Source organism: Falco punctatus, assembly GCF_963210335.1.
Source record: "Falco punctatus genome assembly, chromosome: 7".
In the NCBI taxonomy this organism is placed as follows: Eukaryota; Metazoa; Chordata; class Aves; order Falconiformes; family Falconidae; genus Falco; species Falco punctatus.
The window spans coordinates 50,158,545-50,182,644 of NC_137587.1; the positions used below are offsets into that span (position 1 = coordinate 50,158,545).

Here is a 24,100-nt window from a genome sequence, read left to right on the forward strand (position 1 = left end):
AATTCTGTTAGCAGGATGTTACCAGGACCTCAGGCATCATTATTATTATGTGGCCAACAGTGGTTTGAAAAGCCCATGAGAATGGCTTTACAGAGGCCATGCAAGAACATGGGAACAGATGCAGTCACCTTTGGGGCTGTGCCGTAAGCCGTTCTGCTCCACGGAGGATGTTCAGGCTTGTTCGATAGCATCCTGCTGATACTATATTTTGCAGTCACTGAGCTCCAGCTTTGGCTATCTAACATTTGCCGTATTTGTGCTAGTTCATAAATCAGGTTTTGTTTCCACATGCAATAAGGCTTATATACTGCACCAGGTTTTTAAATAAAATCATTCTAAACCAGAAACATCACCAGCTACCAAAGAGCTCCCAATCATTAAAGAGCCCCTATGACTCCTGCAGCTCAGCCCTGGGTTTGCCCTGCACAGATCAGTCTTTCAGTTTGTACTTGTGCCTGCAACCAGTCTCCTATAACACTAAAGCGAGAAGTCCCAGCCAGGCTCCCTGCATTTGGACCATTGAAACATTCTCCCTCTGTTATTAAGAGGGTGCTTTGCTCCCAGTTTCTGTTTCAGAACGTACTCTCAAAAGTATCTAATAATCTGAGCTTCATATTTTACTGTGAAAAACCCCAAGGGGTTCTGACTGATCTGCTTTGATCTATGCTCTGTGAAAGCCAGTCATCTTCAGCAGAACAGATATCGGTGCAAGCACCATACCCTTCTGTTCACACAAGCCTACAGTCTTTAGAAAATCAAAACCCCTCATTATTTCATTAAAATAATCTGATGCACAGAAATTCTGTGATCCCTACATCATGTGACTTGGTCTCCCTTCCATAATCCTGTTACGTGATGTTTTACAGGAAGCACTGCAGCAGATGCTGAAGAAAAGCTAATGAACCACCTACTGAGTCCTGACAGGTACAATAAGTTAATTCGACCAGCTGTCAACTCATCCCAGTTGGTATCTATAGAACTGCAGGTTTCCCTGGCACAGCTCATCAGTGTGGTAAGTTCAAATTAGGCTGCGCCTTTTAATTCATTACTACCCACACAGCATTCTAAGTCATATTGGTATTACTATATCCTGTTATTTTGTAGTTTACATAATACTGCTTAGTAGGCAGGGCACATACATGCAATTTACTGGTTTTAAAATACTTCAGAATGCAGCTACAACAGGGAGATCAATCTACGCCTAAGCAATAAAGGACAGCAGCCAGATCTTCATCCAATAAAATTGCGTTGATCAAAAAAATTAAAATCGTTCCACTGATTCCAGCACAGCTACGGTAAGTTACACCAGGTCAGGATCTACCCTGGACATGCACACAGTGCTAAACCATCTCCTGCTGTTTGCATCAAAGAAACGTGGCTGAATGGCCTGAAAACAAGCAACAAAGCCAGCTCAAAATTTCACAGCATATCAGGCACATCAGCAAAGACTACTAAAATATTGTAAAGAAAAGGACACATTAGTTCCAGCTGGAATAGTTTAATGTGGTTAAAACAATCCTCATGTAAACAACTCCTCATCTTCAATAAAAATTAACTCCAGTGGGTCTGACAGCCATTCCCACTCACAAGGTTAGCACACGTGTAACAGTCCTTCCAAGGTACAAACACACACCTCAGTGCCAAGGGAGGTTTAGCGTTCACTGCAGTGGGAACAAGACCCAGCTTCTTACTGGGAATAATTTCCTGAATCAGGGCTTTCAAGTCTGCTGCTCTCTCCCTGGATGAAACAGGAGTTACAGGTAACTGCCCCCCAGCCAGAGCGTGGGTGGCTGTGACTGACTGCTGCAGACTTGAGGAGACCTATGTAACTTGTGCTCTGGAACTCAACAGGAAAAGCGAGAGAGACTGATGTAACGGAAGGGAACAACAAAGAGATGAGCCTCCATACATGTGCAGGCTGATGGATTGATGGATACAGGTTATACTGTCACATATGGCAGATGTCTCTGGGACAAGCGCTGGGCTCCCTCTCTCCAGGACCATTCCACCTGGACACAGACATGCCTCCTCACACAATGCACCGCTACTACCAGCACAATGTCCTCCCGGGTTGCAGATTCTGGGCATAAAAAGTGAGGTGGTTTTGCTCTGACAGGCCCCGGCAATCAACAACCTCCACAGAGTAGATGAACAGGCAAGGACAGAGAACGGCACAGCTCAGCCTCCATCCCTCCGTGTCCTCACTCTGCCAGCAGAAAGCAAAACCAGGCATCCCACAGGCTCAAACAATCTCAAACACCTTCAGGATCAGAGAATTAATTTGGTTTCCTGCAGAATTCCTCCTGACTCTGAGCTCCTACCTTGTTGCCTCCAGTGGAGCCCCTGCCCCACGCTCTGCTGCAGAGACCCCTGCACCGCTGCCCAGCACAGCAGCTCCGCGAGGCAGAGCCTGCCAGCTGCCAGCCAGCGCAGCCTTACACAAACCACACACAACTTCATCTGGCCCTTCCTGGTGCTCAGATGTGTCTTCTGTTTCAAATCAAATCCACAGGGCGGGGGCGGGGAGGGGAATACCAGCTCAGCAGGGTGATGGTCATCGCTCCCAAATAGCCACACTCACTCCTGTCACAACAATACCGCTCACGGCCCTGCACTTGTGGTGTTATTGTTCATCACCATGTGCACAGACTGGCCATCTTACCAGCCGGTAAATCAGACTGTCCCAAAACAAACTAGAGGAAATCATGCTGTGCAGTTGGAAATACTCTCCAAAGCCCACTGAATAAATTTTACTACTGCAATGAAGTGAAACATTTTAGAGGACAACTTTTCTCTCTTTTTTCCTGCAGAACGAACGGGAGCAGTTCATGACTACAAACGTCTGGCTGAACCAGGTAACCAAACCCATGCATGCCTTGCAACCCACCACCGTGACAGCCTTCATCCAGCGCGGTGACTGTTCTGTCACTGCTGGTCTGGACACTTCCATCACTACTGTCCAATTCTTCTCGTAGGAGTGGACTGATTATCGTTTGGCTTGGAAGCCCTCTGACTATGAAGGCATAAATATGCTGAGGATACCTGCAAAACACATCTGGTTGCCAGACATTGTACTTTACAATAAGTAAGTAAAACTTCTGTAGTTTAAGCAGACGGTCAACAAAATTTTAACCTTGTATCAAGAAACAAGTATCAGAACCAGTGAAGTAGGTCTGATAAAATTCTAAACCTGAATTTTACAACTTTTAGCCATTGTATCTGGCTGGGGAACTGGCCTCCGTGATAACTGTAGTAAAGCAGGGCTTTGGTTAATGAAATTCCAGCAGACCTGGACCATGTCTGCAGCGTGAGCTGTTACACCACCAGAGGATCCATGACAAGGCTCACAATTAAAACACAGATCTATATCAAATTAGACTGTATGAAAAGCATGAACTGTAAGTACAAGCATAGCCCTACACTGGCCATGTTTGCAAGATGACAAGACGTTTGGAATTCTATCAGACACCTTAGGTTCTGAGCTACCTTTTTGTGTCCTACCTCCCCCCACCTCCCTTCCATCATAGACCCCAGGGCATAAATCTGTTACAAAGTTTACATGTATTGGAACTCCATGGATTAATACTTATTTACAAAAACAAATCATGTTCTATTTTCATAAAGCATTAAAAAATCAATTTAAGAATATGTAATAAATCTGTCAACATTTGACCCTGTTGTGTTACAGTACTGAGAAACATAAAAGCTTGGTGCTAGACCAAAATTCATAATCGTTCTTTCAAACAAGTAACTGCCAACTTTATTTTGCTTTAAGTGTCTATCAAAGCTTTGAAGTGGATGGCATCAAGTCTTTGAGAAAAAAAAATAATCCAAATTTAAATATAGTTTCATGATACTTTGAAAACCAATGAATTCATGAACACGTGATGCTTTATGAACACATACAGATGGGAAACCTAGGAAGTTTATATATAACTGAGTTAAGTCCCTGGAATCCTACTACTGGAAATCAGATTTGAGAAATACTTAAAACTACTGCATTAGTCACAAAATAATTCAGCCAGTGGATTAGGATGTACTCTCTCTGGTCAAATCTTGTCCTGGTAAATTGTGCCCCTGCCCTCAGCTTCTTTCTGTCCTTACTTCCCAAATGATACCATCTCATGGATTGTTAGAATGGAAAGAAACAGTTTTAAAAGGCTTCTTACATGTAGGGGAGCAAGCTTTTTGCCCCACCATATTGGATTTTTACATTAGTCCAAAGCTTCAAATGAAAATTGTAGATAAAGGACAACCCCCTGTAACTTTCTGCTGCTGGAGCACTGTTTCATAGGCATCAGTCAGTTCCAGAAGGTGCTAAGGAAAACACAAAGAGCATCCTCACACCCAGAAGCTTTGTCCATACATAGCCTGCACACAGGACTGCAGAGGGCACGGAGCACCAGCAGCCCAGCTTCTGCCCCACCGCTGAGCCAGGGGCAGCCAGCTGAAGAACCTACATATTCTCAGCCCGGGAGTCTACATACATTGTATGGCATAGAGTCCAGATATACATTGTATGGCATAATGGTATACCTAACTCAGGGAAGTACAGAAACGCGAGAAAGGACATACAATTTCTTCACTAAAAAATAGCAATTTTGTTGGCAATGAACGAATGGCCTTTGTACACTGCAGCCGCTTGGTTCCACAGCTGCTTGCTGCACTGCCTCTGTGAATTAGCTACGAGGGGCCAAGCGCCGCGCCAGGCACCAGTGCTGGCACCAGGAGCCCCTTCCAGAGCCAAGTGCAGCTGCTGGGGAGAACAGCTACACATGTGCCAAGCCTTCGGTACGTGTAGCACTTCCCTACTTACAAAAAAAATAATACCAACCCTAGCACTGAAACAGCTCTGTTTCCCGTGATGTCTCGTCAACAAACAAGTGATTCCTTAGATTTTTAGTAATGCTTAAGGAGCACATTTCCACGCAGGTAACAGGGTGCCAGCTAACCACAGTCGGCTGAACTTCACTCATTTACACTTGCAGTGCGTTTGGTCTTACATTTCTGCAGATAACATACTGTCTTTAGGTTACGTGCATTTCTTTACATACAGACTTGTTCATCAAAAGGAGGCATGTGGGATGTACCTAATCCAGACTCTCTGCAGTCTAACAAAGTGGCTAACCCAGTCTTTAACAGAAGTGACTGATCAACATAGGAACAAACCTTTGAGTATCCTTATCTGTCAAGCACGACAGTCACTAGTAGTTGTTCCTTCCTGCTGTCACACCTCCCTTTGGTAGTCTGACTGGCCAAGTTTATAAGGTGTTGCACAGCACACCCGAGAAGATGCAGTGAACACACTTAGAAACACTAAATTCAGTATTTATCAGCAATAGACCACTTTTCTATAGGTTAAACAGCCCTAAGTTGTTCACCCAGAAACAATGGACAGAAGACAGTGACAACTGACGGATGATGATCTTCTCCCTGAATGACAGGGCCTATCACCACACCAAAGACTCTCCTGGTGGAAGTTTGGCAGCTAGAGGAGACAGAAAGCCAAGATCATTTGTGGGCACTAAGAACATTGTGGCTTGTCTGTTCTGGTTTTGCAATAAGTAAATATTAACTGGACTGACACAATAGAATATAAACCATATAATTACATTTCCTCTGCCTACACTATCCCTGCATTTATAACTAACAGTGCTCATCGTTATTTCCTCATCCAAGTCATTTAGGAGTGTCGCTGTATGCTCTTAGCAGTGGCTGTGGTCCAGATCAAAGACACCTCCCTTTTCATGTGGGATGATCTCATTTTTCCTCAGCCTTTAGAGATGTAGTAAGCCTTAATTACTTTAACAAACATTTACAAAATACTTTGAGTTCTTTGGATGAAACAGATATGCATGTTTATTATTTAATACTAATTTTAAAATTTTCTTTTAAGTGTTGGACCAAATATCAATTCTCTGATTGGGAGCAATGCATACATTAATCTCCCTATCAAGCTATAAACTCCCCACAACACAGATTTCAAAATCAAAATACTACTAAACTTTGATCCTAGAAACAACTGAGGCCCACAAGACCAAGAATGTCAAAGCTTTTCTGTTTTAAGCCATGTTTTTCCTCTTAGTGCTTTATTATCTTCTCTCCTTTCTCTTTCCCCCCGTTTCACTAGCGCGGATGGCACATACGAAGTTTCGCTATACACAAATGCAATTGTAAAGAATAACGGAAGCATTCGCTGGTTGCCACCAGCCATTTACAAGAGTGCCTGCAAGATTGAAGTTAAGCATTTCCCATTTGATCAACAAAACTGCACATTAAAGTTCCGGTCTTGGACATATGATCATACAGAAATTGATATGGTGCTTAAAACTTCCATGGCAAGCATGGACGACTTTACGCCAAGTGGAGAGTGGGACATTGTGGCACTCCCAGGAAGAAGGACTGTAAATCCTTTGGACCCCAATTATGTTGATGTGACATACGACTTCATTATTAAAAGGAAACCTCTTTTTTATACTATCAATCTTATCATTCCCTGTGTGCTAATTACATCCTTGGCCATCCTGGTGTTCTACTTACCTTCAGACTGTGGTGAAAAAATGACCTTATGCATATCTGTATTGCTTGCCTTGACTGTGTTCTTGCTGCTGATCTCCAAAATTGTCCCTCCAACATCTCTAGATGTTCCACTGATTGGGAAGTATCTCATGTTTACGATGGTACTGGTGACCTTCTCAATAGTTACCAGCGTCTGCGTACTCAATGTCCACCACAGATCTCCAAGTACTCACACTATGCCTCCTTGGGTAAAGCTGGTTTTCCTTGAAAGACTCCCAGCCTACCTGTTCATGAAGCGTCCAGAAAATAATTCTCCACGGCAAAAGCCGTGCAACTGCAAAAAGACAAAAGCAGAGCATCCTTGTATGGAGCCAGCCGACTTCTACAAGAACTCTACCTATTTTTTGAATACAGCCTCTGCCAAAAAATATGATATGAAAATCACTGAGACTCTTGACAATGTCAGCAGTCATCGAGATTTTAGGTTAAGAACAGGCACAAAATTTTCTCCTGAAGTCCAAGAAGCAATTGATGGAGTCAGTTTTATAGCAGAGCACATGAAAAGTGATGACAACGACCAGAGTGTAAGTAAAAATGAGAAATCATCCCAGTCTTTCCAAACTTCATCTCCCAATCCTCCTCTGTTCTTCACGCTGTTCTTCAGAAAGCCTGTTTGAACTTCCCAGCTATCTGAAGTTTTTAGAGAGGTTCTGGCTACAGCTTATAAGAGGAAGTAATTTTTGCCGTTAAAAGAACTTAATGAATAGAAATTTAATAAACACCGATATTCTCCTGGAAAGTAACGTGCCTATTTCTACAAAGGGAGAATGCTGATTGCCCACTAAGTCATCAAATACCCTTGAAAAAACTGCGCTGTCACATTCAAGTAGTATTTAGCGAGGGGGGCCCATAATTCTCAGTTCCAGGTCAGAAAAAGAATATTTTTCTCCACTGTGTGTGACTCAACCCATGGCGAGGCCGTGCTAACACGGACAACCTACCTGCACCTCAAGCGTTCATTTACCTAACAGGGCATAGAAGAAGGATTTAGGAAAATTAGTAAAATGCCTTTGCAAACACCCTCTCCGGGCTATACATCCATCCATACATGGCAAACACAATGGGTAGGATTGAAATCCTAATGCCAGCAGAGCTGACACTTTTTCATTTTAGTTAAATCAGCCTCGTTACTGGCTATGGGAAGTACTTTATCCAGGTCACATTCAAGCAGTGCTGCTGCTGCCCTTTTCTCTTGCCCTACCCACAGCTAGCATACTAAGGCTGATATAAATAAACTGTGAATAATGCTCAGAAAAACTCAGATGGTTCAGAGTTTTGTTAAGATGGTTGGGAAAAATCATCCTCATACCTACCAGTGAACTCTTTCTGACCCAGATCCCAGTCAGGCTCCAGGTTTTCTATTTCTTTTGTGCTCTCCCTCCTTCAGCCGAACAGATTAAATAATGTCTGGTTTCTGATCTTGCAGATGTCCCTCGAGGAGCATGCTGCTGAGCAGTTTCTGTTTTATACTAACTGAAATTACTGTCAATATAAATAAAGAAGATCAGCTATTAACATTAGACATGAGATATTAAACATTGAGACTGCCTGAACAGAAGCAGACTTCATAGAGCAGAAAAAGAATTTCTAATAAGTCAGAAATTCTTGCAAGAATGTGTTGTACACTAAAGGAGCTACAAAGCTTCCACTTGATATTAAGTACAATTTTCAAAAGTATTTTATACATTAAAAATTAACTGAATGCTTTTCACTCAGAGCCCTCTGATATTACATATCACTTTCTAGATTCCTAATTTTAATCTCTGCTCTCTTCCTTCATTATCATGGTCTGATAAGAACTGTTCATGTGCATTTCCTATAGTCTGACTTCAGAAGCACACAATTCCCATTATCAGCAGTGGAAATTAAAAAGTGTGCACTGAAGGAAAAATACGTACTGTTCTAATATAAGACATGAGGTAACTGACAAGCATAGTAAAGTCATTGAGGTAAGGATGTCCTGTGTGGAACTAGAATCAATGAGAAAGCAAAAAATAATCATTCCTGAGATGCAAACAAAGTTTGATATATTTCCCCTTTACAATAACAGCCGGATAGTCACTTCAGTCTGAGAACAGAATCTCAGGCCATGACTTTCACAGACAACACGTGCAAGGCAAAAATGGACTTTAATAAAAGCAACAGTATTAATATGCATTAAAACCCTTGATTAAGATGACTGCTGATAAGAAAAGAACTCTGAAGCTAACCTTGTTTAACAGCAGTGAACACCACCTATTTCTGCCCACTGAAATTAACAGCATCTGCAAACTAAAATTAAAGAAAAAAATCCTTAATTGGATTATACTGTGCATCCTGCTGGACTGGCTTCTGCCAGGTAGCCAAGCTCAGTACCTGATGCATCAAAGACGGCTGAAAAATATTTGCAGTATTTTTCTCCACTGCCCAGAACGGTTGTAGGAGAAAAATCCCTTCCCAAGTCTAATGTCAGTTTATCCCCTGAACCTTGAGATTTGTTTCCTTTCATTTCCATAAACAAAAGTTCAGCATTAGCAAGAGGAAGAGCAAAAGAACAAGACAAATTGCTAATATCTTTAATTGGCTTTTTTTTCCAGGTCATTGAAGATTGGAAGTATGTTGCCATGGTAGTGGACAGGCTATTTCTCTGGATATTCGTCCTGGTTTGTGTCCTGGGGACTGTTGGTTTATTTCTGCAGCCACTTTTCCAAAACCACACTGCTGCCGTGAACCCTTAGTTGTCATTTAAAATTGTCAATACCTACATAGATGTTGCGTCTCATTCTGCTCTAAGTTCCCCTCTGCTAAATCCAACAGAGGTGCCAACCGAGTTGCTCTTACATCAGATTTAGAGTAGGGGAATGGAAAGTAGAACTTGACTTATTGTGATAGGGGGAAAAAAATCCAGATCAAACTGAAAACTATTATTTTTTCTGAGTTCAGGACTTCTGGTGATATCTTGGCCCTTTTTTTCTTCAATTATTTGAGGTCTGAACATTTCAGAGAAAGGTTTTTACCATACAGTATGCCATCCTGGCACACACGGATTATTATTTTAAAAAGTATTTTACATACATTGGCTCAGAAAGGACATTTTCTTTCCTTAGAATACTGCAGTCTCCCTATTACAAAGAAGGTATTGTTCTGACATTTACTTCCTTCATATGCATCAAAACTATTTGTGTCAGATTTATAAAGAACTTTACAGGTGGAATCACTGTTTTGCTGTTTGAGTATGATATTTAAAACTGAACTGGGAAACTGAGACATAGTGCTGAAGTAACCACTAACAGGTTTCTCACCTTGCCATGTCTGATAAGCTGCTTGATCAGCAGAGGCCAAATTAAAATATTATAAACAAACATGTATATACTCTGTTCAGTGATGAGATATAAATAAAATGTAAAATTTTCCTTTATATAGACTTAGTCCTGAAATGTTCCTGCAACTTCGACGGCTCATGTAGTTGGGCTCATGTAGGTGTTCGTGAATCTAAGGCTAAGAGCACAGGAAAGCATCTAGAGAAGGCAACTGTGGAAGGCAGCTGGAATGAGAAGACACCCGAGAGCAAAGACCTGCATGTTTTGCTGGGGAGATTTTAATGTGGATTTAAGTATAATACTCAGCAAACCAGCTAGGCAAGCGCATAACACACGTAGTCTTAACAGCCTTTGGCAAAAGAAAGTTCCAGGCCCCAGACTCCCGTCACACGATGGCCCCACCACGCTGTACCTTGTAACCTGCAGAAGGAGAAGCGGGCTGTGCTCCTGGCGTTTTTCCAGCTAAACCAATCTCAGCTTTTCCTCGGGGTGTTGTCAGGACACAGAACAGTTTTACCACCGTCGATAGGTACAACTGATGACGAGCGATCACACTGTGTAAATCCAGTGCTGCTAGCGAAGGGGATTTGAGGCTCCTCTGTCCCAGGGGAGGATGAGCTAACACCTAAACCTGTGTCCTCCAACAAGCCACAGGGAAAGACAGGTCTGGCTCTACCTGCCCTCATCAAACCTGAGCTACACTACCTAGATCACCACTCCCAGGCAGCTACAGATGACTACGTAGATTTAGACATGCCGAAACAGCTACACCAGCCCCTTTCCAATCGTGCAGAACAACTCCAGGACCTTTGCTGACCCCTGTGCTCACTGCCCCCGTGCCCAGGCGCTGAGCTCCCCAGCACTGCTGCCACACACCCACCCTGAGCACCCAAAGGGCTCTGCGGGGTCCTGAGTACTGCAGCACGGCCCGGTGCTGGCGCCTGTGGCAGATACAACGAAAAAGCATCCGAAGTGGAGTGGGTGAGGCTATGTGAGCAGCAGCAGTATCTCCTTTAAGTCACACGCCAGAAGAAAGAATGGTTTTAACAGTTATCCTCCCCTCCGTTCCCCTTCCTCTACGCACTGTAACGGTGTCCATCACTGAGGACAGGCGAGAAGGTGAGGGATGACTGTAGGACAGGCCTATTAATGCAGGTGTGCCCATGACCACAGCAGCTCCTCTCCCAGCGGGCGGCAATGCTCTGGTCATCTCTCCAAACATCAACTGTTCTGGACATTTCCTATGGTGACTGGTGGGTGGCACAAAGTTTAAAAGGGTCAAACCTGCTTTCCCCACCTCAAATGCCATCTTCTCTTCCTCAGACCTAGAGAGCAGAGCTATTTCTCTGTGGGCAACCAAAACAACAGCTGTGAGAGGGGACGGGGCACAGGCAGCCCCCTGGGAGCTGTGTTAAGATCAGATCTTAGTCAACTCAGGTGATGATGAGGAGACTATTTTCCCACCTTTGTCTGCGGTATTGATGCGCCCTCTATAAAAAGTCAACACTGCTGGTCTTCATGGTTTGCTGCGCAGAAACCCAGCAGGAACAGTCCCAGATAAACTCACCCGGACACGGGCGGTGCACATGTGTGGTGGTGGCACTTGTACATGTTCTGGCAGGAGACGGGACTGGTCAGGGTTTAAGAGTTTTGTAATAGAGGGAATGGGGAGGGAGCCAGCAGAGGCTTTTCCTTGCTAGCAGGGAAGCAAAGCACGCTGCCGTTGAAAAACAGCTTTAGTGAAAAATGCATTTTGAATGACCGCTTTTCTTCTTTTTTTAATGAAAAGCATTACTGTAAAAACCCTGACAAGTGGAAATGTTGAAGTGTAGTTTGTTTGATGAACTGTGACCTTATCATATTCGTATCAGCCTGCAAGATGACATTTTTAGTGTTTCCTTTTCTCCAGAAATCTCTTTATTTTCGAAATTTTGCCAAAAAATCAAAGCGGAAAACCCTACAGTTCTTTGACGAGTTAAACTGGGAACAGTTCTATGTATTACGTAGGTGGAGCTGCTGAGGGTTAGGCGAAAATAGCATTTCCCATTTTGAAAGCACAGCTCTAGGAGGTCAGATTTTTCAAAATTTTAGGACTTGGTGTGAAATTTTCCATTCTGAACTATTCCATGGATTTAATTATTTCTGGAAACTTTAAAAAAAAAACGCAGCAGTGGTTTCCAAGAACACAGCTAGGCAGGAGTATATTGCTTCACTTGTGATTAAGAAAGGAATGAGGTGGCCACAGCCATGGGAAGCCCCGAGCCCACCCTGGTGGTGAGGGGCTCCAGCTCCGCGGGCTCTCCCTGGGGCCGGCGGGTGCCTTCGGGAAGCTTCTTCTGGGTCTGTCAAGGCCGAGGGCTCCGGCCGCCCGTGCTCGGTGGTCGCTGCTGCCGGAGCTGCCGACCCTCTGGGAGCCGCTGTCCCTGCCGGGGGTTCGGCGGAGGCTGCAGCGCCGGGCGGTACGGCTTCAGCCCGGGGAGCGGGGGCGCTGGGGCCCGTTTCAGCTGCACCCGGGGGGGGTGAGGAGGGGGCGGGGGGCCGGTTGGCAGGAGGGTGAGCGCAGGACAGAGCCGAGAGCGCTGTTAGTGCTGGGTGACGGGAGCGGGGGGGGGGTCCCTGCCCCGCGCGGGGTCGGCAGCAGGCGGGGGGGCTGCGGGGGCCGCGGCTGCCGGGTGGCCTTGGCTGGGTGCCCCCGCCTCCCCCCGCCCCCGGGGGTGCGCCCCATCCCCCCCGCCCCCGAGGATGAGCCCCTCTCCCCCCTCACCACGCCCCCGGGGCAGAGCCCCTGCCCCCCTCCCCCCTGCCCCCGGTGAATATGATAAGGTCACAGTTCATCAAACAAACTACACTTCAACATTTCCACTTGTCAGGGTTTTTACAGTAATGCTTTTCATTAAAAAAAGAAGAAAAGCAGTCATTCAAAATGCATTTTTCACTAAAGCTGTTTTTCAACGGCAGCGTGCTTTGCTTCCCTGCTAGCAAGGAAAAGCCTCTGCTGGCTCCCTCCCCATTCCCTCTATTACAAAACTCTTAAACCCTGACCAGTCCCGTCTCCTGCCAGAACATGTACAAGTGCCACCACCACACATGTGCACCGCCCGTGTCCGGGTGAGTTTATCTGGGACTGTTCCTGCTGGGTTTCTGCGCAGCAAACCATGAAGACCAGCAGTGTTGACTTTTTATAGAGGGCGCATCAATACCGCAGACAAAGGTGGGAAAATAGTCTCCTCATCATCACCTGAGTTGACTAAGATCTGATCTTAACAAATCTTAACAAAACAAAAACACCCCTAAATTTGGCATGTTAAAAAGCAAAGGCTATGTAGTTTGTTACTGCAGATCTCCTTGGGTAGATCAGTTTCCCCCATCCATACAAAATCTTCTTCTATGTCGTTCTGCAATGCAGTCATGGTGACGTGTTCTTATCATATCACTCTCCCTAGCCATAAAAATAATCCTACCACAAACCTGAGCTGATTTCACCAGGAGCTCTAGCATGTGTTGTTAGTAAAATTTCAGTAACTAGGCAAATTAAGCTAAAATACCTGTACCTCTTGATGCAGCGGCTCTTTGCGGCCTCTGTAGATCAGATGTTTCTAAATTATTCAGGCTTCAGCATGGACTTTTGAGGATCATGGGTTATGAGCTGATCTTTGAAGCTTTAGCTCATTTCTAGTTGGGACTAAAAAGAAACAAACAAAAATCTCATTTATAATGCTGCTTATACGTGGAAACCAAGACAGCAAGAAAGGGAAAACGTCTAGTCTCAATGGCCTGGAAAGGCAAAAAAAAAAAGTATCCACAAAGGGTTAAAAACTAAAAGACCAAGCGGCTGAGTTCTCTGGAAAAAATAAATAAAATCAAATGGACAGTAAAGCCCATTTCCTCCAAGCTAACAGAATTACCGAAATTATCATAAGAGCATGTGTCTGGGGATGGAGTGAGTGATGGTCTGAGAGGCAGAGCAAACAGGATAAACAAGCTCTTTGCCCAGAGCAGCTGAGCTGAACCCAGCCTGGGTTTTTTTCTCCCAGTGCTGCCTCTTATTACCGTGCCAAGTGGGGTCACGGCTTATCCTTCCCTAGCAGGGAGCGAGGCACCTCTCAGGTGCAGCTTCCTGTCCCACAGGGCTTCTCTCTCGTCATTTCTAAAGCCAAGGGGGGAATCCCACGTTTTTGTCCTTCCTCCTCCTCCCCCCTCCGCACAGACTGCCCAGATGTGTGCAACCACCACCGCATGGTGAGCCCTGCAGCACCCGGGCGTTCAAGCAGGCGGCACAAAGGGCCACAGAAGTTCACAAGGAAGCTGACGGGCACCTGGGGAACGAGCCACTTTGCAAATCATGGTTTCACAACTGAACTCCAAACACAACTCCCTGTTCTCTCCCACCTCCTTGCCCCTGAACAATAAGGTTTTGTGGGATCAGCCTGGGATCCTATGCTCTTAACCCCCTTCCCAAATTTCACCTTCCCAGTCCATGGAAGTAGGACCAGTCCAAAGACAGTTATTCTCAACAGTTTGGTCAAGTTCGATCTCCAACACAACCCCCTGGCTCTTGCCAGGTCGCAGCTGCCACGTGTATCACTCTGGGCTTAGATCCTGTCAACAGTTGCACGTGCCTTTGATTACTCCTGGGAATAGCACATCCTTTTTATACAGTCAAGCACCTAGCACACGTGCTTGCAAGATGAGACACAGGCAGGAATAAAAACCTCAACATTAACAGCATAATTGGAAATTCAGGTCCCATGATCTCAGTTCACTGCTAAATCAGGCATCCCTAATGCCAATATCCATTTCAGCATAATTCAATTATAAGATTTTTATTAATTAAACTTCAGCTAGTAGGTTGGCATGAGCGTCTGATAGAGAAGGATCCTGAATAGCAGTTGACTAGAAAAATCTCCAGTGTTGTCAGATTACCGGGTTCGCTTATGCACCAGTGTAAGGACTCCTGCCTATAATCCTTGCCAGAAGATTGCTCTTTGCCTACAACAACATCTGTTTTCTCTGCAATTTATCTGCTCTTTGCAGTGCTCTGACAGCCTGGGTAGCTGGGAAGGGGGCAGCACAGCAAACCTGATGGGCGCTCACTGCGCAGAACGGTGCTCAGGGTCCTCTGCTCCCAGGCATTTCGCACGTCGGAGGAGTGGAGCTTCTGTACTTCCCATCCTCGTACAATCCTGGCAGCCAAGCTCATCTCCAGCAGCCTCTGCGGACAGGCAGTAACTCGTAACGCCATGGAGAGCACGCACACTCTCTTTCTAACTGCTGCTGTTTGCTTTCTCTGTCAAGGTGAGTGATCCTTCATTTGTTTATTCTTTGTTGGTGAAGGGGGGTGGGGGGGTCGAAAAGGTAATGGCTTTGGCACAAATTATTTTTAAGAAGTGCTGAAGCTCACTCCAAACTAATGGAAAAAACATACAGAATCCTAGTACAGCTCTTTTTGTTACATAGCTCGTTGTTGGTTTGGGGTTTTTTTTGTTTTTTTTTTTAATTTCTCCTTGTAAAGTAGGTAACTAGTCCTGATTCAATGTGCCAAACAGGAAACCCAAAGCCATTTTAAAATTGAGAAAGCCCCTTACATGTAAAGGTGTGGTTTTACATATTGTAGAAAAGACCACAAGAAGTGACAATATTAAACAGCTTATTTAACTTATTTAAAGTCCTGCAAACAGTGTACCTTCTCTCTGCAGCTGTGCAAAACACCAAAACACTTAAATAATAAAAAAAATTAATGCACTTCTCTGGATAAAGTGGATGCTACTGTATCAATTGGAGTGCTGGTGACATATAAAAAGGCTTGCAATTTGGGTTTGACTATAATAAAAGATTCATTAAGATCTAGCTTTAAAATTATTTACCTAAAAGATCTGGGAGTATTTATTCCAGGAAATCTTGATCTGATACAAGATATCAACAAATAACAAGGGCGAGGCTAGCAGTTAAGAAGTGTAAAAGAAATGTATTCATTTTTTAGTTAGCAAGTTGGCTTGAATGATTTCACTAACCTGAAAATAAGATTTCCCTCCAAGCAAACAAGGGGATGGGGGGAGTGGTGGTGGTGGGGGGGAAATGACCAAAAACCCCCCAAACCAACCAACTTTTGGCTGAACGCAATTTCACAGGAGGGGGACCCTTTGTCTTAGGGAGCTCTTACAAAGATCAGAAAGTAACACCTGCTTTGTAAAACACTACAGATCAGTCACCTGCAGATGCTTCTGCCTCCCACCTCTCTCAGCTGGACAACAACTGTCTGGCAAAAAAACAAGCACGTCCTGGCAAATGTCTGTAGGTTTGTATTTATTTCAAAGGAACTGTAGAGTATGTTCAACAGACTTCAGGTCTGTGCCTTTGCCAGATTCGCATAGTGTCATCCATAAGTGACAAAACAGGTCTTTTTTTTCTGTCTTTCAGTTGGAGTGCTTGAGGATGCAGAGTCCAGAAGAGAGTTTAAGAGAGTCCCCTAAAATTAAAAGGCCGTTGGCTTTTAAAGTGCCCAGCTGTCAGGACGGTTATTGCCTAGCTAGCTCCGAGAGCAGAAAGGCAGTGGGAAATACGGCTCCCACGCCTCACCCCAACAGCTGAAAGACCTTGTTTCAGAATTTCAGTTTGCAGCTTTTCAGTTGGCCACAGGGCACCTCAAACATCAATTCTCAGTGGCTAAACTGGCAACAGGAATATATTAGAAGAAAAAATCACTTTGAATAACAAATGGGTAATTAGCACGTTCCTTTCAATGGGCTGAGAAATCTTTTAATATAATAAGTTAATCTTTTTTTAATCCTATTTAAAGTATTTTAACAGGCAGGCTGTTATCATCACTATAATCACAATATCGTGACTCAGGCTGGAAAGCACAGTTCTCATTTCCTGGGAATCCTATCGCAAACACATAGCAAAGAGATCCTGGGAATCCTATCGCAAACACCCAGCAGCCTACAGGCACCCTGGCCAGCCGGGTTCTGCTTCCCCTTCCCCTGCTCCGCGCCCCTGCTGCTTCGGCAGGCCTGGGCACCGGGCCCGTGGTGGGAAAGCAGTTTTCCACCTCCAGTTCCCCAGCAACTCCCCAAAACTCTTTTCCGAGCCCATTTTCAGAGATGTGTGTGCGAAAAGCTCTGTCACAGCATCGCCTTCCTTCTCCCAGCCTGGGCAAACGCCAGGCACGGCACACTGCTACTGCTGCTGCCACTGCTACCCGCTGCGCCAGGGCGCTCCCCGAGCATCGCGGGGATGCTGAGCCACTGACAGCCCGGGGACACGGCGTGGCCAGCACACCGCCCCCCCTGCCCCCCCCCCCGGCCCAGCGCACCGCCCCAGCTCACTGCCCCCCCGGCCCAGCGCACCGCCCCCCCTGCCCCCCCCTGCCCAGCGCACCGCCCCAGCTCACTGCCCCCCCCCCCCCGGCCCAGCCCCCCCCCGGCCCAGCCCCGCGCGGTGCCGCTGCCCCGGGACGGCGCCTGCCCCCGCCCGCTCACCCGCCGCCCTCCACAGGCTGCGGCGGCTCCGAGGCCGAGCACCGGCTGTACGCGGCCCTCTTCGAGAGCTACAACCAGTTCGTCCGTCCCGTCAAGAACGTCTCGGACCCCGTCATCATCCAGTTCGAGGTGTCCATGTCGCAGCTGGTGAAGGTGGTGAGTACCGGCTCCGCGGGGCGCCCGTGACCGCGCGCCGGCGCCCCTCACCCCCCCCCCCCCCTCTCTTTTCCAGGACGAAGTCAACCAGATAATGGAAACCAACTTGTGGCTGAAGCACGTAAGTAGCGTTCACCGACAGACGCCCCCTCACCGGCACCCGCTCACCGAGACCCCCTCACCGACAGACACCCGCTCACCTCCTCCGCTGCGCGGGAGGCGCTCGGGGCGAGCGGGGACACCTAACACTCAAGGGCCGCGCCAGGGCGGGGAGAGCGCGATGCCCCCCGCCGAGGGCCCGCAGACGGCGGGGGGCAGCGGGCCGGCCGGGCGCCCTCGGCGGGGGGCAGGGGAGACCCCCCTCCCCCGGGACCCCAGCAGCGGCGTCCCCTCCCCGCCGCTCTCCAGCCGATGCGTAGCGGCGACGGCCTCCCCGGCGCGCTGCTGCCCCCCAGCGGCGGCCGCGCAGCGCTGAGTGGCGACGCCCGCCAGGCTGCCCCGGCAGCCGCCCCCGCACGGGCACCGCCGCCGCCACCCCCCCCCACGCACCACGGGCACCGTCGCCCGCGGCTCTGCACGGGGTTGGGGTGCTGAGCACTGAGGCGGGCTGAGCAAGGGAAGCAGCCGCGGCACCCCCGTTACCCGCCGCCGCTGCTAAGGGCCCTGTTGCGCTGCGGGCTCCCAGCGGCGCGGGGGGGGCACCTCAGAGCGCGCTCAGCACCCCTTGGTGCTGTTCAGCGAAAGGGAGAACAAACGGCAAACGCTGACTTCACTTAAACGGGGCTTTATGGGTTAAAAATGCAACTACTCACCCTTGCGGTCAGCTTAATAACCAGCTCAGTTCCTGCTGTCGGCTTTATAGTCAACAGTGTTAAACTGGGGCTTGAGCAGCCCTGAGCGAAGCCTGTTACTTACTGAGCAACGACACCTGCACCCTTCCTAACCCAGCGCCTTTGCTCAACACTCACACCTGGCACCACAGCCTCCCATGAATTTGTTTTCACCACCTCACAGATACCTGGTATTCTCAGACCAAAGTCATTACTACAGGCCCACACTCTCTTTCACCTTGTTTCAGCTACTGAGTGGACGTTGCTGGGACATGGAATTGCACGTGTCAGTCATACCTAGATCAACAGGCCCACCCCTACCTCCATGTGAATACACACCAGACATAATGTGTTTGCTAAAGAAACACCTAATCGCTGTAGTATCCAAAATAAAACAACCCTAGAAGTGACATGCATGTGGTTTGAGTCTAGTCCATTGAATTTCCATTTCTTCACAAACTTAATATACACTTATTTCTTCCATAATCAGATCTGGAATGATTACAAGCTTCGGTGGAATCCAGCAGACTACGGTGGTGCTGAATTCATCCGAGTACCATCTGGCCAGATCTGGAAACCAGATATTGTTTTATATAACAAGTAAGACTCTTGCATGTTTATCTTCTTAATTCGGGAAGAAAGGGAGTGATGTTATGAAGTAGAAAAAAAAAATAAATAAAATCAGCCTCAGGTGCACCGAGTTAAGTGGAAAAGCTTGCTTTTCAACACGCCTGTGTCCCACATCGCCCTGTTGCTGCACCCACCTCCATGCTACACCAGCATCCCTGGGCAGGAGCCAGCTCCTAACCTGGAGCAGCAAGTGAGCAGGCCAAAGTGAACTTTGCTTTTCACCTTCACAAGCCCCCACTTTTACTATTATTTTTATCACTGTCTACAAGGGAGGTGGCAAGAAGTTCACTTAGAGTGGAGAGTTCTTGTCTGGGAGTCAGACCATTAACTGAAAAAACCCTGCCAATTCTAACTTTTTACAGTTGAACTAACAATTTGACATCTTTACGATAACAGCATTGACATATAAAAGCCACAGGTAAAGTTCACTTTGGATGTCAGTTTCTGAGACTGTGAGGAGCCAAACCGTAACTAAATGCATCCCTTATCTATGGAGGGAGGCAGCTCTCAGAGAAAATGAACTTTCCTACACAGAACCAAAACTTAGGTCTGTGGAACAACAGCCACGACGTTCCTTTTCTAAGGGTGGCCTCAAAACTTTATAGTAACTTTTTAGTTTTACTTTGTTACGGAAACAAGTTAAATTGTCAGGTGGATCTTATGTGATCTGTGTGATCACAATAGCAGTGCAGGACTTAAAACACACCTCACCTTACGCAAAGATACACTCCAACCCTAATCCCTCTTTCCATAGTTACTACCTGCACTGTCCACAGAAGAGGTAGAAATACCAGTACTGCAGGTATCCTCTTATCGGCCCTTGGGTTCTGATGGGCTGGATCTAGAACAGAATAGAATAAAATAAATAGTTCAGTGGGAAGGGACCTACAAGATCTAGAACAGAATAGAATAAAATAAATAGTTCAGTGGGAAGGGACCTACAATAATCATCCAGTTGGACTGCCATCTGCAGTGTCCTGTTGCAGTTTTGACTGTTGATTGCACTGAGCCACGCTATTAGAAGGGAGACTATTTCCTTTCAAATTCCCAATGGTAGATTTATACAGCTCTTTATTTCAGTTTAACTATGCAAATTTATGACAGCTGCTAACTCAGTCCCACACATGAAATTCAGCTCCATGTCAAAATGCAATTGCTGACTTTCCCAAAACAGATAAGTTGATGTATAGATCTGAATGTGTAAAACTACCTGTAGTAGTTGCATTCTAATTTGTGTTATTTTTATTTGATTTACAGTGCAGTTGGGGATTTCCAGGTTGATGACAAGACAAAGGCCCTGTTAAAATACACGGGTGACGTGACCTGGATACCTCCGGCTATATTTAAAAGCTCATGTAAAATAGATGTAACCTACTTCCCATTTGACTATCAGAACTGCACCATGAAGTTTGGTTCCTGGTCTTACGATAAAGCCAAAATTGACTTAGTTTTAATTGGCTCTACAATGAACCTGAAAGATTACTGGGAGAGCGGAGAATGGGCTATTATTAAAGCTCCCGGGTATAAACATGACATTAAATACAACTGCTGTGAAGAAATTTATCCAGACATCACGTATTCTCTTTACATTAGGCGTTTACCTTTATTTTACACTATTAATATGATTATTCCATGTCTACTGATTTCTTTTCTGACTGTATTAGTTTTCTATTTGCCTTCAGACTGTGGTGAGAAGGTGACACTCTGCATATCGGTCCTTCTATCTTTAACAGTGTTCCTTCTTGTTATCACAGAAACCATACCTTCTACTTCCCTGGTAATTCCACTTATTGGGGAATACCTCCTTTTCACCATGATATTTGTAACTCTATCTATTGTTATTACAGTATTTGTACTTAACGTGCACTACAGAACACCCAAGACACATACAATGCCTGCGTGGGTGAGAACCATTTTCTTGAACTTGCTTCCCAGGATCATGTTTATGACAAGGCCTGCCAGTGATGAGGAGAATAATCAGAAGCCAAAACCATTTTTCACTTCTGAGTTTTCAAACTTAAATTGCTTCAACAGTTCTGAAACCAAATGCTGCAAAGATGGCTTTGTATGTCAAGATATGGCATGCAGCTGTTGTCACTATCAACGAGTGAAGTTCTCTGATTTCAGTGGCAATCTCACAAGAAGTTCAAGCTCTGAGTCTGTAGATCCTCTGTATTCATTTTCAGTTCTGTCACCAGAAATGAGAGATGCTATTGAAAGTGTAAAATACATTGCAGAAAATATGAAAATGCAGAATGAAGCCAAAGAGGTAAGAACATATTTTACTATTACTCAAACTGCAGACACCATTTGTCATTAGTGTGTTTGTTTTGTTAGAAAAAGAAATTTCATCCCACTCCACCCCCCCACCCAAAAAGAAAAAAAAAAAGACAACACAGACCATTATTTTTATACAAGTAAATTACCCAAGCTGTATCACAAATATGTGCAATTCTGAATGCAGATAATTTTGGAGAGGAGCTCTATAGCACAATATTCTCTTTACTGACAACACATATATGGAGTGAAGCATGTTAAGGTAACCATTACTAGGAAAATATACCGGAGCATCCATCCTACAAGGATCTTCCAAGTTATAATCCTAGTAGTGGAATGTGCTGACTCTGGCATTAGAAAGTTACGCTCTCCCTCCCACAACTTACCGTCAATAACAAATAAAAATAAATGTCCTTCACAGTGATGATGTTGCTTATTCTGCTGCTGCTGCAAAGTGCTGTAGCTAAATGAGACAACAGCTGCAAGACTGGGACCATCATCTTTCATCAAACTGCATCTTAAGACAATAAAAAAAATAAAGTTTTCTTTTTATCATGGTCCTCAAAAGAGCAGTAGTCACACCACCACAATCGTCACTGAACTTAAATCCTCTGCAGTATGGCACTTAAAATGAAGTTATTTTGTTTATGCTGAAATCAGAACTTTATTTATTATTAGTTGGTATAGAAAATACAGGGTTGTTCTGGATTTAAGACTGCCTTAATGAATAAGTTCTAAGCTAAAAAGCACAAAATTTCAAAACCAACAAATGCATTATTTATTGGCTTTTGTAAAGAAAAATGAAGTAAAAATTCAAATTGTAATCTCAAGAGTAACAAAAATGATCACCTAATGTAGTTACTATTAATATATAATATATATACTACTTCAGCATCACAATTGTTATAATGCCCACTGTAAAAAAGAAAAAAGTTAGAAAAATCTGTTTTTTGGAAACTTGGTTCCCTCTCTACACGGAGGGCAAGGAGGTGGATTTTATACCATGCATGAGAACAATCAAATTTCAGTACTACACAAGCAATGTACCAAATAATTATATACCAATTAACTTTTGTTCATCTTTTTACATACTGCCTAAAGAGCAGTAGGAGCAGACTGTTTGAGTAAAGTTTTCTGGACAAACCTGATCTGACCTAAGAACATAAAACATAAAGCTAAGAACACTGTCTTTTTTGGCATACGGAAGCAGAGTGGTATCTTGTGAAGTTCAGTGTCTTGGTGAACAACTTTTGTTATTTAAAGTAGTAGCTTTTGGGTTTGCCACAAATAGCATATTTAAATAAAGCTTCTTCAAGATTAATTCATTTGTCAATGAAAACAGATATAGAAGTTGTGCATGTATGAAAGACATCTACACATGAGAAAAAACCCAAACCGCTCAAACCATGCTTCCTATATAAAATGGTACTAATTGCCAATGCAAGTTATTCAGCTAATAAACATGCCTACTTGCTATTCGATTTATTTTTCAGATTCAAGATGACTGGAAATATGTTGCCATGGTAATCGATCGTATTTTTCTATGGGTTTTCATCCTGGTATGTATTCTAGGAACAGCAGGATTGTTTTTACAACCTTTGATGGCTGGAGATGAAATGTAAAGATGAAATATAAAGATGAAATACTATGTTGTGAAATCAAATAAAACTTCTGCCAACCAACTCTGCACCCTCACCCCAGTACCTCATGTCTCTTCTATGTGTAGTAGAATAAGGGTCTCTTGGCCTCAACTTTGCTTGACCGAGAAGGCTTTGTTAAAAATGGGGGGTGTGCATGAAATTTTAACCTTTACGACAGCTAATTTCAAAGTAATATAAGCTATGCTTGACAGCTACTTTTTGCAGTAACTGGACAAGATGTGGGTAGTACGTTGAACTTCACAGGAATAGTTTAAGAAGGTGTTGATAAAGAAACTGAAAGTTACACAAATATTCAGAAAGTCAAGACAGGTTGAATGCTATGGGCTACTAGATTTGTTTCCACGAGTCTGGTGCCAAGTCTCTTTAGACCATGACAGGGTGTTCTGGGGTAAGTTCATACTGAGTTGAATGAATGCCCTTGTGAGGACGAAATGGTTTAGGAAGCATATATACTGAATTGGGACAATGTAGACATTGCCACCTGGTGTATAAAGTGACTCAAACAGTGGAAGGAAAGGACCGGGCAGGTTTATTACAAGAGGAAAACAAACAGGTAAATAACAGATGATGGTAATAAAACAGCCATAATGTAAACCCCATGCATCTCCATATTTCAGTGTATGAGAAAACTGTCAGAAAAAACAAGCTATTCAAACGTAATGATGTTTAAAACTGTGTACAAGTAAAACACACACTAAGATCCAGCCTGCAGGTTATGCAAAGGATCAAAACACTTTGATAGGACAGGTTGTATACAGAAACATCCTGCTGTAGTTTGTGGTTTATGACAAGGGAAGGCATGTAGATACAAAATAGTTCTAGCAAGTATGCTAAAAATTGCTTCTTCTTAGACATACTTCTTTTTTCCCCTGATCAGTAACTGCAGATAATTTAAGAGCATGAATAAAAGAATGCAAAAAAACACTGTAGTGAGAAAATATTTTGTAACTATTCTCTCTGTACCAAACTAGAAACTTTTTGGAAATACAGCATATCAAGTGATGTAACATTTACGAAAATAAAGAGAATCAAGCTGTTGAAAGTCATGCTTTTTTTTTTTCCATTTATTTTGACTGAGTGACAAAAACCCATGTAAGGTAGCATTAGCTATAGTTCAACACATTCAGAAACAAGTTACATACGTAAAGGTCCATGCTTCTGAGTCTATTAAAAATATTTTGTTTCAGACA

General features: G+C 44.6%; 2 protein-coding genes and 1 long non-coding RNA gene across 5 annotated transcripts in view; 2 read left to right on the forward strand and 1 right to left on the reverse strand.

The window, feature by feature from the left end:
• Window positions 1-13,146, forward strand: part of CHRNB4 (cholinergic receptor nicotinic beta 4 subunit) — a 36,179-nt gene extending 23,033 nt beyond the window's left edge. For both annotated transcript variants that reach the window (XM_080395531.1, XM_080395532.1), the window contains 5 exons: window positions 867-1,012; window positions 2,811-2,855; window positions 2,976-3,085; window positions 6,131-7,103; window positions 9,156-13,146. In XM_080395531.1, the coding sequence (XP_080251657.1) occupies window positions 867-1,012; window positions 2,811-2,855; window positions 2,976-3,085; window positions 6,131-7,103; window positions 9,156-9,296 (1,415 nt within the window). In that variant the 3' untranslated portion in view covers window positions 9,297-13,146. The remainder of the gene's footprint in view (window positions 1-866; window positions 1,013-2,810; window positions 2,856-2,975; window positions 3,086-6,130; window positions 7,104-9,155) is intronic.
• On the reverse strand, window positions 11,288-15,044 carry LOC308067173. The gene is made up of 2 exons (XR_013929483.1): window positions 14,958-15,044; window positions 11,288-13,560 (listed from the first exon to the last, which is right to left on the reverse strand). It is a non-coding gene; the product is annotated as an uncharacterized lncRNA (long non-coding RNA).
• Window positions 13,553-24,098, forward strand: CHRNA3 (cholinergic receptor nicotinic alpha 3 subunit). 2 transcript variants are annotated; one of them, XM_080395529.1, is made up of 6 exons: window positions 15,068-15,173; window positions 17,373-17,512; window positions 17,589-17,633; window positions 18,833-18,942; window positions 20,230-21,241; window positions 22,743-24,098. In XM_080395529.1, exons 1-6 carry the CDS (start codon window positions 15,119-15,121, stop codon window positions 22,869-22,871), a joined length of 1,491 nt encoding a protein of 496 aa, XP_080251655.1. In that variant the 5' UTR covers window positions 15,068-15,118; the 3' UTR covers window positions 22,872-24,098. The 2 variants fall into 2 exon arrangements, with proteins under 2 accessions (XP_080251656.1, XP_080251655.1); XM_080395530.1 differs by lacking the exon at window positions 17,589-17,633 and having other exon boundaries at window positions 13,553-15,173.
• Window positions 24,099-24,100: the final 2 nt, after the last annotated feature.